General features: G+C 41.8%; 1 protein-coding gene across 3 annotated transcripts in view; it reads left to right on the forward strand.

Annotated features, from left to right (window-relative positions):
* LOC131981467 (phospholipid-transporting ATPase ABCA1-like) overlaps window positions 1-11,237 on the forward strand; it is a 51,640-nt gene extending 40,403 nt beyond the window's left edge. For all 3 annotated transcript variants that reach the window (XM_059345742.1, XM_059345740.1, XM_059345743.1), the window contains exons 32-48: window positions 73-178; window positions 402-476; window positions 559-728; window positions 1,126-1,303; window positions 3,530-3,645; window positions 3,812-3,956; window positions 4,583-4,706; window positions 4,788-4,917; window positions 5,479-5,605; window positions 5,953-6,015; window positions 6,316-6,422; window positions 6,591-6,732; window positions 7,181-7,315; window positions 7,599-7,702; window positions 8,037-8,129; window positions 9,472-9,715; window positions 10,374-11,237. In XM_059345742.1, the coding sequence (XP_059201725.1) occupies window positions 73-178; window positions 402-476; window positions 559-728; window positions 1,126-1,303; window positions 3,530-3,645; window positions 3,812-3,956; window positions 4,583-4,706; window positions 4,788-4,917; window positions 5,479-5,605; window positions 5,953-6,015; window positions 6,316-6,422; window positions 6,591-6,732; window positions 7,181-7,315; window positions 7,599-7,702; window positions 8,037-8,129; window positions 9,472-9,715; window positions 10,374-10,526 (2,212 nt within the window). In that variant the 3' untranslated portion in view covers window positions 10,527-11,237. The remainder of the gene's footprint in view (window positions 1-72; window positions 179-401; window positions 477-558; window positions 729-1,125; window positions 1,304-3,529; window positions 3,646-3,811; window positions 3,957-4,582; window positions 4,707-4,787; window positions 4,918-5,478; window positions 5,606-5,952; window positions 6,016-6,315; window positions 6,423-6,590; window positions 6,733-7,180; window positions 7,316-7,598; window positions 7,703-8,036; window positions 8,130-9,471; window positions 9,716-10,373) is intronic.
* The last annotated feature ends 1,641 nt before the right edge of the window (window positions 11,238-12,878 follow it).

Genomic DNA, 12,878 nt, shown 5'->3' on the forward strand with positions numbered 1-12,878 from the left:
TTCATTCTTCTCTTGTGCTTTTATTCTGAAAGTCAGACTGCTTCCTGTTGGTCACATGATGTGTCTCTGCAGGTACGGAGGATTCTCATTGGGCGCCCGGAGCACGCAGGTCCTCCCGCCGGCCAATGAGGTCGACGACGCCATCGAACGCGTCCGCAAGATCTTTGAGTTACAAAAGGTCGAAACTTTATTCACAACCAGCTCAGACACAAAACAGTTAATTGGTTAATTAACAGTTAATTGGTTGTTGTTGTTAGTGTTGTTGTTAGCGTTGTTGTTGTAAGTGTTGTTGTTAGTCTTGTTAACGTTGTTGTTGTTAACAGTTAATCGATGAATTAATCAGTTACTTAAAGTAATTGCTGGTTGTGACCTGTGTGTGTGTGTGTGTGTATGTGTTTCAGGGCGCGGCAGCGGATCGTTTCCTCGACAGTTTGTCTGGTTTCATCAACGGTTTGGACACGAAGAACAACGTGAAGGTGAGAATCAGCTGATCGGAGCCGCGAGGCGTTCAAGTTTGTTGTTGTTCACCAACCCGACTGACCGTCCTCTCCTCCTCAGATCTGGTTCAACAACAAAGGCTGGCACAGTATCGGCGCCTTCATCAACGTGATGAACAACGGCATCCTGAGGGCGAATCTACCTGCAGACAGAGACCCTCACCTGTACGGGATCAGAGCCTTCAACCACCCGCTGAACCTCACCAAGGAGCAGCTGAGCCAGGTGGCCCTGTGAGTCACACGCCATGACATCACACTGACCCGCTGTGACATCACACTGACCTGCTGTGACATCACACCACGCCGCTATGACATCACACCACGCCGCTATGACATCACACCTCTGACATCATACCTCCCGCTGTGACATCACACCCCTGACATCACACCTCTGACATCACACCTCTGACATCACATCGCTGACATCACACCTCTGACATCACGCCACTATGACATCACACCTCTGACATCACACCTCTGACATCACATCGCTGACATCACACCTCTGACATCACGCCACTATGACATCACGCCACTATGACATCACACCTCTGACATCACCCGTGGAGACCAGCTGGGTGTCTGACCCGTCTCTTTGTCCCCATGTGTCTCGTGTCTCGTGTCCCAGGGTGACGACCTCGGTGGACGTCCTGGTGTCCATCTGTGTGATCTTCGCCATGTCCTTCGTCCCCGCCAGCTTTGTGGTGTTTCTGATCCAGGAACGAGTCAGCAAGGCCAAACACATGCAGTTCATCAGTGGAGTCCAACCGCTGCTGTACTGGAGCGCCAACTTCATCTGGGACATGGTGACATCATCAACACACATCATCAATACACACATCATCAACACACATCAATACACACATCAATAATACACACAGCATCAATACACACATCATCAATACACACATCATCAGTACACACATCATCAATACACATCAATACACATCAATACACACATCAATAATACACACATCATTAATCATTAATACACACATCATCAATACACATCAATACACACATCAATAATACACACATCATTAATCATTAATACACACATCATCAACACACATCAATACACACATCATCAATACACACATCATCAATACACATCAATACACACATCAATAATACACACAGCATCAATACACACATCATCAATACACATCAATACACACATCAATAATACACACAGCATCAATACACACATCATCAATACACATCAATACACACATCAATAATACACACATGATTAATCATTAATACACACATCATCAACACACATCAATACACACATCATCAATACACATCAATACACACATCAATAATACACACATCATTAATCATCAATACACACATCAATAATACACACATCATTAATCATCAATACACACATCATCAACACACATCAATACACACATCAATACACACATCATCAACACACATCAATACACACATCAATACACACATCATCAACACACATCAATACACACATCAACACACATCAATACACACATCAATAATACACACATCAATACACACATCAATAATACACACATCATCAATACACACATCAATAATACACACATCAATACACACATCAATAATACACACATCATCAATACACACATCAATACACACATCATCAATACACATCAATACACACATCATCAATACACACATCATTAATACACACATCATCAATACACACATCATTAATACACACATCATTAATACACACATCATCAATACACACATCATTAATACACACATCATTAATACACACATCATCAATACACACATCAATAATACACACATCATCAATACACACATCATCAACACACATCAATACACACATCATCAATACACACATCAGCAATACACATCAATACACACATCATTAATACACACATCATTAATACACACATCATCAATACACACATCAATTATACACACATCATTAATACACACATCATCAACACACATCAATACACACATCATCAATACACATCATTAATACACACATCGTTAATTCACACATCATTTATACACACATCATTAATACACACATCATTAATACACACATCATTAATACACATCAATACACACATCATCAACACACATCATTAATACACACATCATCAATACACACATCATTAATACACATCAATACACACATCATTAATACACACATCATCAATACACACATCATCAACACACATCAATACACACATCATCAACACACATCAATACACACATCATCAATACACATCAATACACACATCATTAATACACACATCATCAACACACATCATCAACACACACATCATTAATACACATCATCAATACTCACATCATTAATACCCATCAATACACACATCATTAATACACACATCATTAATACACACATCAATACACACATCATTAATACACACATCAATACACACATCATTAATACACACATCAATACACACATCATTAATACACACATCATCAATACACATCAATACACACATCATTAATACACACATCATCAACACACATCATTAATACACACATCATTAATACACATCAATACACACATCATTAATACACATCAATACACACATCATCAACACACATCATTAATACACACATCATCAATACACACATCATTAATACACATCAATACACACATCATTAATACACACATCATCAACACACATCAATACACACATCATTAATACACACATCATTAATACACACATCATTAATACACACATCATCAATACACACATCATCAATACACACATCATCAATACACACATCATTAATACACACATCATCAATACACACATCACTAATACACACACACACTCTCACCAAAGATTCAGTGTCTCATTAAATGTGAATGTATTAAATGTGTAAATGTCTGAACCGTCTGTCGTCTATATGATCAATACTTGAACTACTGAAATAGACTTTACATCATATTCTGATTTATTGAGACGATCCTGTTGATAAATATTAACTGTGTGTGTGTGTGTCTACAGTGTAACTACGTCGTCCCGGCAACGCTGGTCGTTCTGATCTTCGTGTGTTTCCAACAAAAAGCGTACGTCTCCTCCACCAACCTGCCGGTCCTCGCCCTGCTGCTGCTGCTCTACGGGTCAGACAACAACAACACTAACAACAACAACACTAACAACAACAACACCACTAACACTGATAACAATAACATTATTAATAATAATAGTAATTAATAATAATAGTAATCCTGTCTCAGACTGACCTCTGACCCTGCCTGTCTGTCTGCCTGTCTGTCTGTCCCTCAGCTGGTCCATCACGCCCCTCATGTATCCGGCCTCGTTCTTCTTTAAGATCCCCAGCACGGCCTACGTGGTTCTGACCAGCGTCAACATCCTCATCGGCATCAACGGCAGCATCTCCACCTTCGTCATGGAGCTGTTCGGGAACAACGTAGGCACCTTTATTCTGAAGGGCTGAGACACCTTTATTCTGAAGGGCTCAGGCACCTTTATTCTGAAGGGCTCAGGCACCTTTATTCTGAAGGGCTGAGACACCTTTATTCTGAAGGGCTGACACACTGAGACACCTTTATTCTGAAGGGCTGACACATTGAGACACCTTTATTCTGAAGGGCTGACTCACTGAGACACCTTTATTCTGAAGGGCTGACACATTGAGACACCTTTATTCTGAAGGGCTGACACACTGAGACACCTTTATTCTGAAGGGCTGACACACTGAGACACCTTTATTCTGAAGGGCTGACACACTGAGTGAGCTTTATTCTGAAGGGCTGACACACTGAGCTTTATTCTGAAGGGCTGGCACACTGAGCTTTATTCTGAAGGACTGACACACTTAGGGAGGTTTATTCTGAAGGGCTGACACACTGAGCTTTATTCTGAAGGACTGACACACTTAGGGAGGTTTATTCTGAAGGGCTGACACATTGAGGGAACTTTATTCTGAAGGTGTGAGAGACCCAGTGAGTGTGAGCTTTATTCTGAAGCTTTTACCCAGTGAGTGTCCTATTGTGGCGGTGTGAGAGTCTTATTGTGGCGGTGTGCTTCCTGCAGGAGATCGGGGGCATCAACGACGTGCTGAAGAACGTTCTGCTGATCTTCCCTCACTTCTGTCTGGGCCGCGGCCTCATCGACATGGTGAAGAACCAGGCCATGGCCGACGCCCTCGAGAGATTCGGTAACGCTACTTTATTCTGATAAGTCAGTCCGTATGTCACTTCCTGTGGGCGTGGCCTGACGGTGCGTTCGTGTGTTCCAGGAGAGAACCGGTTCCGCTCACCGCTGGAGTGGGACATGGTCGGCAAGAACCTGTTCGCCATGGCGATGGAGGGCGTGGTCTTCTTCATCATCACCGTCCTCATCCAGTACCGCTTCTGTATCAAACCCAGGTACACACACACACACACACACACACACACAGGTATACACACACATACAGACACACTCACACACACACACACACAGGTACACACACACACACACAGACACACACACACACAGGTACACACACACACAGGTACACACACACACAGGTACACACACACACAGACACACACACACACACACAGGTACACACACACACACACAGGTACACACACACACACACACACACACACACACACACACAGGTACACACACACAGGTACACACACACAGGTACACACACACACAGGTACACACACACACACAGGTACACACACACACATACAGTTATACACACACACACAGTTACACACACACACACACACACACACACACACACACACACAGGTACACACACACACAGTTAAAGCAGCTGTAGTGTCTCAGTTTGTCCACTGGAGGCGCCAGAACACACAGGATGGTTTTCTTCTCATTAACTATAAAAAGTATCTTTCAGAATAAAAGTCTCACCTGTGTGTGTGTGTGTGTGTGTGTGTGTGTGTGTGTGTGTGTGTGTGTGTGTGCAGGCCGGTCAGTACGCTCACTAAGCTGGGTCCTCTGGGGGACGAGGACGAGGACGTGGCCCGGGAGAGACAGAGGATCGTCCACGGCCTGGGACACGGAGACATCCTGGAGCTGAGACAGCTCACCAAGGTACCAGTTCTACTTTAACCTTTAACCCGTTTATATAGATTATATAGGTTTATATAGATTATATAGATTTATATAGATTATATAGGTTTATATAGATTATATAGATTATATAGGTTTATATAGATTATATAGATTATATAAATTTATATAGATTATATAGATTATATAGGTTTATATAGATAGGTTTATATAGATTTATATAGATTATATAGATTATATAGGTTTATATAGATTATATAGATTTATATAGGTTTATATAGATTATATAGGTTTATATAGATTATATATATTATAGAGGTGTTCATGTTGCATTGAGTCACACAGTTTGTTTGTTTGTGTGTCTGCAGGTGTTTAAGAGGAAACAGAAGCCGGCCGTTGATCGACTGTGTGTCGGGATTCCACCTGGAGAGGTGAGAACACACACACACACACACACACACACACACACACACACACACACACACACACACACACACACACACACACGCACACACTCTTGTACTTCTCTACTTCAGTTAACGAAAATGTTTTTTCAATTCTAGTTTTCGTTATTTTGTTAGTTTTCGTTAAATAATAACCTTTGTCTACAACAACCAGTAAACAAATTACAGACATAAATGACTGAGTCCACCTCACTTCTATATGATAAATATTAACTGTGTGTGTGTGTGTGTGTGTGTGTGTGTGTGTGTGTGTGTGTGTGTGTGTAGTGCTTCGGGCTGCTTGGGGTTAACGGCGCCGGAAAGACGACGACCTTTAAGATGCTGACTGGAGACACGCTGGTGACCAGCGGGGAGGCCTTCCTGGCCGGGAAGAGGTGAGGTCAAAGGTCACACAGGCCACAGAGCTGTAGTTGTTGTTGTTGTCGTGGTAACGGCAGCTTCATGTGAGGATGCAGTGGAACCTGAGGAGAACCGTCGACCTCGTTGAGCTCGTTAATAAACTGTGTGTGTGTGTGTGTGTGTGTGTGTGTGTGTGTCTGCAGCATCCTGAGGGAGATCGATCAGGTTCACCAGAACATGGGCTACTGTCCTCAGTTTGACTCCATCAACGACCTGCTGACAGGAAGAGAACACCTGGAGCTGTACGCCGTGCTGAGGGGCGTCCCCGAGAAGGAAGTCTGTGACGTAGGTCCCCACACAGACACACACACACACACACACACACACTAGAGATGTAACGGTATGAAAATTTCATATCACGGTTACCAATAGTATCATCATCACTATTATTAACAGTTTACTATTATATTATTATAAGCGGGGACACTCTACGTACAGTTAGCATGCTGGTTTGTTTACAATAAGCACACGACACTTTGTGTACAGTTAGCATGCTGGTTTGTTTACAATAAGCACAGGACACTGAGGATGGTGTTGTGGTGTGTGATTGACAGGTTGTGGTGTGTGATTGACAGGTTGTGGTTTGATTGACAGGTTGTGGTGTGTGATTGACAGGTTGTGGTTTGATTGACAGGTTATGGTTTGATTGACAGGTTGTGGTGTTTGATTGACAGGTTGTGGTTTGATTGACAGGTTATGGTGTGTGATTGACAGGTTGTGGTTTGATTGACAGGTGGCGGAGTGGGGCATCAGGAAGCTGGGTCTGGTGAAATACGCTGATAAAGCAGCAGGAAGTTACAGCGGAGGGAACATGAGGAAGCTGTCCACCGCCATGGCGCTGATCGGAGCGCCGCCCGTCGTCTTCCTGGTAACACACACACACACACACACACACACACACACACACACAAACACACACGGGTCATGTGACCTGTAGGAGTTTTCACTGTGAGACGAAACGGAAACTTCTAATTAAAAAAAATAAGTAAAAAAACAGAGGCAGAGCATATAAACACCAGGGGGCGGGGCTTATGACCTGTACTGCAGCCCTGCAGCACCTGTCTGTCCCACCTGAACCTGTCTGTCCCACCTGAACCTGTCTGTCCCACCTGAACATGTCTGTCCCACCTGAACCTGTCTGTCCTCTCCAGGACGAGCCCACCACCGGCATGGACCCTAAGGCTCGCCGCGCCCTCTGGAACTGCATCCACAGCATCATCAAGGAGGGACGCTCCGTCGTCCTCACGTCCCACAGGTAGGACACTGTCCTCACTGTCCTCACTGTCCCCACTGTCCTCACTGTCCCCACTGTCCTCACTGTCCCCACTGTCCCCACTGTCCTCACTGTCCCCACTGTCCCCACTGTCCTCACTGTCCCCACTGTCCCCACTGTCCTCACTGTCCTCACTGTCCCCACTGTCCTCACTGTCCTCACTCACACAGGTGAGACACTGGGGGACAGACTCACCTGAGGACAGGTAGATGTTTGTGTCCTCAGATACTGCGAGGTTTTCTAAAGTGTGTATGTTAACTGTGTGTGTGTGTGTGTGTGTGTGTGTGTGTGTGTGTGTGTGTGTGTGTGTGTGCAGCATGGAGGAGTGTGAGGCTCTGTGTACCCGGATGGCCATCATGGTGAACGGCAGGTTCAGATGTCTGGGCAGCGTCCAACACCTGAAGAACAGGTAACACACAGAAAACTTTAAAATAATTATTAATCAGAGGGAATAAACCTGCAGCTGACAGGTTATATATTCAGGTCATATATTCAGGTTATATATTCAGGATATATATTCAGGTCATATATTCAGGATATATATTCAGGTCATATATTCAGGGTATATATTCAGGTCATATATTCAGGGTATATATTCAGGTCATATATTCAGGGTATATATTCAGGGTATATATTCAGGTTATATATCCAGGGTATATATTCAGGGTATATATTCAGGTTATATATTCAGGTCATATATTCAGGGTATATATTCAGGTTATATATTCAGGGTATATATTCAGGTTATATATACTCAGGGTATACATATTCAGGTCATATATTCAGGGTATATATTCAGGTCATATATTCAGGTCATATATTCAGGTTATATATCCAGGGTATATATTCAGGTTATATATTCAGGTTATATATTCAGGTTATATATTCAGGGTATATATTCAGGTTATATATTCAGGTCATATATTCAGGTTATATATTCAGGGTATATATTCAGGGTATATATTCAGGTTATATATTCAGGGTATATATTCAGGTTATATATACTCAGTGTATACATATTCAGGTCATATATTCAGGGTATATATTCAGGTTATATATTCAGGGTATATATTCAGGTTATATATACTCAGGGTATACATATTCAGGTCATATATTCAGGGTATATATACTCAGGGTATATATACTCAGGGTATACATATTCAGGTCATATATTCAGGGTATATATTCAGGTTATATATTCAGGGTATATATTCAGGTTATATATTCAGGGTATATATTCAGGTTATATATTCAGGTCATATATTCAGGGTATATATTCAGGGTATATATTCAGGTTATATATTCAGGGTATATATTCAGGTTATATATTCAGGTTATATATTCAGGGTATATATTCAGGTTATATATTCAGGTCATATATTCAGGGTATATATTCAGGGTATATATTCAGGGTATATATTCAGGGTATATATTCAGGGTATATATTCAGGGTATATATTCAGGGTATATATTCAGGGTATATATTCAGGTTATATATTCAGGTCATATATTCGGGGTATATATTCAGGGTATATATTCAGGATATATATTCAGGGTATATATTCAGGATATATGTTCAGGGTATTAGCAGTGTAATAACTGACAGCTACACCATCATCCTGCGGGTGTAATACCTGTAATAAACGTGTTATTAACATGTAATAACCGTGTAATAAAGGTTCGGGGACGGCTACACCATCATCCTACGGGTGTAATACCTGTAATAAACGTGTTATTAACATGTAATAAAGGTTCGGGGACGGCTACACCATCATCCTGCGGGTGGCGGGTCCTGACGCCGACCTCCAGCCGGTGATGAAGTTCATCGAGTCGGAGCTGAGCGGCTCCACGCTGAAGGAGAAACACCGGAACATGCTGCAGTACCAGCTGCCCTCCTCCCTCACCTCCCTCACCCACATCTTCAACATCCTGTCCACCAACAAGGACACGCTGAGGATAGAGGACTACTCCGTCACCCAGACCACCCTGGACCAGGTAACCACACACCTAGACCACCTGGACCAGGTAACCACACACCTAGACCACCTGGACCAGGTAACCACACACCCAGACCACCCTGGACCAGGTAACCACACACCTAGACCACCTGGACCAGGTAACCACACACCTAGACCACCTGGACCAGGTAACCACACACCCAGACCACCCTGGACCAGGTAACCACACACCTAGACCACCTGGACCAGGTAACCACACACCCAGACCACCCTGGACCAGGTAACCACACACCTAGACCACCTGGACCAGGTAACCACACACCTAGACCACCTGGACCAGGTACACACACCTAGACCACCTGGACCAGGTAACCACACACCTAGACCACCTGGACCAGGTAACCACTCACCTAGACCACCCTGGACCAGGTAACCACACACCTAGACCACCTAGACCAGGTACACACACCTAGACCACCCTGGACCAGGTAACCACTCACCTAGATCACCTGGACCAGGTACACACACCTAGACCACCTGGACCAGGTAACCACTCACCTAGACCACCCTGGCCCAGGTAACCACACACCTAGACCACCTAGACCAGGTACACACACAGACATTAATAAATATATTTATATATAAATAAGTCCAGTCCTCCTGCTGATCTTCTTCGTTGGTGTTTTGTGTTTCAGGTGTTTGTGAACTTTGCGAAGGACCAGAGTGACGACTATCACTCCAAAGACTCGGTGAGGCGGCGAGACGTGGCCATCGAGATCGCCACGCTGAGCGGCGGTGCCGCGGCGGCGGCGGAGGGCGGGGCCACGCTGAGGGAGAGCGTCATGTGACCGCGTGGCGGCGTGCTAAAGACTCGACCCGCGGCGGCGAGGAAACCTCCTCCCGCCGTGATGTCATACTGATTAGAGGGCGGAGCCTCCTGCCGCCTCACGCCACTCAATGCAAGTGATTCCTGCGACGGCGGCGGCGCCGGACGCCGAGTCAAAGAAACTTGAACGAGTTCAGACTTCCTGCTGAGTTCTTCTTCTTCTTCTCTTGATTGATCGTCAGGGTCTGTTTTTATAACCAACGATGAAGAATCCAAATCATTTCAGACGGCCGAGCGACTGCAACAATCACTTTAAACGTTTGATTCCGTTTTTACCTTTTAAAACTTTTATTTATACGTGTAATTAGTCATTTTATTTTAGCGGGGCATTACCGTTTCCTGTAGCCTCTAACAGCCAATCACGGTGCTCCATCTAACAGCCAATCACGGTGCTCGAAGCACCAGAAGACAAAGACTGATTTTGTAGTTTTTTAAAGAAAGAAAACGTGTCTGGGAGATAAAATACCTCGTCAGCTCCCGACTCACACTACGGACCAGCTGATCAATCAGCTGATCGATCAGCTTATTGGTCAGCTGGTCGACGAGGGGCGGAGCCTCAGCACTTTAACACCTCGTCATGTTCTTGTTGTTGTTGTTGTTTATCTGATCGTCATGTTGTTGATTGATGAAACGAGCTGTTACGACCCTGAACACAATAAACAAACAAATCCAACGTTGATCTGCTGTCGTTTCTTCTCTTCTGACTGAAAATTTAAAAAAAATAGAAAGTTAAACTTTTGTGTAGTTTGTTTTGGTTCCAGTTTTCTTGTTAAACCTTTGATGCCCAACATGGTCTAAAGTGACCCGACAGGCTTTTTATCTTCTATATCTTTGCAATAAATTATCTTCATCATTCAGTATTCCAGGTTTTCTTCAATAAGTTTGTTTTTGATCATCATACATTCTAATTTTGTGTTTCCCTTTATTCATTTTTTTTTTTATAAAATCCCTTTTTGTGTCACTATTTTAATGCAATGGGGCAAAAATGACCCATATCCATTTTTTAGCTAAGTAGCTTGCTAAGCTAACTAATTGGGTAACTTCTTGGCTACATAGTTAGCTAAATAGCTTGCTAAGCAGCTTGCTAAGCTAACTACTTAGCTAACTTCTTGGCTGAGTATGTTGCAGTTTGTAAAAAGAGTCCAGACTTTAGTTTAAAAAATGAAAATTATTCTCTCTGCTTCTCTCTGATTGGCTGGTTTCTGTATCTCCTCTCTGATTGGCTGGTTTCTGTATCTCCTCTCTGATTGGCTGGTTTCTGTATCTCCTCTCTGATTGGCTGGTTTCTGTATCTCCTCTCTGATTGGCTGGTTTCTGTATCTCCTCTCTGATTGGCTGGTTTCTGTATCTCCTCTCTGATTGGCTGGTTTCTGTATCTCCTCTCTGATTGGCTGGTTTCTGTATCTCCTCTCTGATTGGCTGCTCGTTTATGGAGCTGAAACAGTGACAGTTAACTGAATTATTATTGAAAATAAAAACTCATTGAAAAAAGACAGACATCAACAAAATGGAAAAATTGAAATATGAACCATAATGAATAAAAATATAACCAATAAAATAACATGATTGTGAGATTGTAATGTTTTTTTATTTATTTTTTTAATTTTTCAGTGCAAAAACTTTTTGTTTCAATGCCATTTTTTATTTTTGATATTTTAGTTAAGTGTCACTGTTTTATCTCCAAACAGGTTTTAGTTTTTATTTTCAGTCTGTAAACTCTGAAGCTTTCTTCTTAAGTGTTTAAATCTTCATCTGATGGTGATCTTCTGCCTCCTGCTGGTCTCTAGTGGAGTTTTTTATTTCAGGACAATAAAGAATTTGTTAAATTATTTCAATTTAAAGTATAAAAGTTGTTATCAAACAGCTGAATCTGACGTCTTTGATCATTTGACTCAATATGAATAGTATATATTATATTATATATATATATTATATAATAGTATAAATCAATAAAAATGTATAAATTAGTGATAATAAATCAACACTGTTGTTAAAAATGTCAGAACTAAAACTAGTTTATTTACATGTAAAGAGATTTTATCTGTTTTCAACAAGTCTTTAAATCACAATTGAGACTCATTTCAGAAACAAATGTACAGATGTCAATCATTTAATAATCATTTAATGTGTTTATCTATCTATATATATATCTATATATATATATCTATATATATATATATATATATCTATATATATATATATATATATATATATATATATATATATATATATGCATATTTGTCTTTTTTATATTTTTATTCATTATGGTTCGTTTTCCAATTTCAATTTTGACATTTTTATACTGTATTGTTTA

The sequence above is a fragment of the Centropristis striata genome, chromosome 12 (assembly GCF_030273125.1).
Source record: "Centropristis striata isolate RG_2023a ecotype Rhode Island chromosome 12, C.striata_1.0, whole genome shotgun sequence".
Classification (NCBI taxonomy): domain Eukaryota; kingdom Metazoa; phylum Chordata; class Actinopteri; order Perciformes; family Serranidae; genus Centropristis; species Centropristis striata.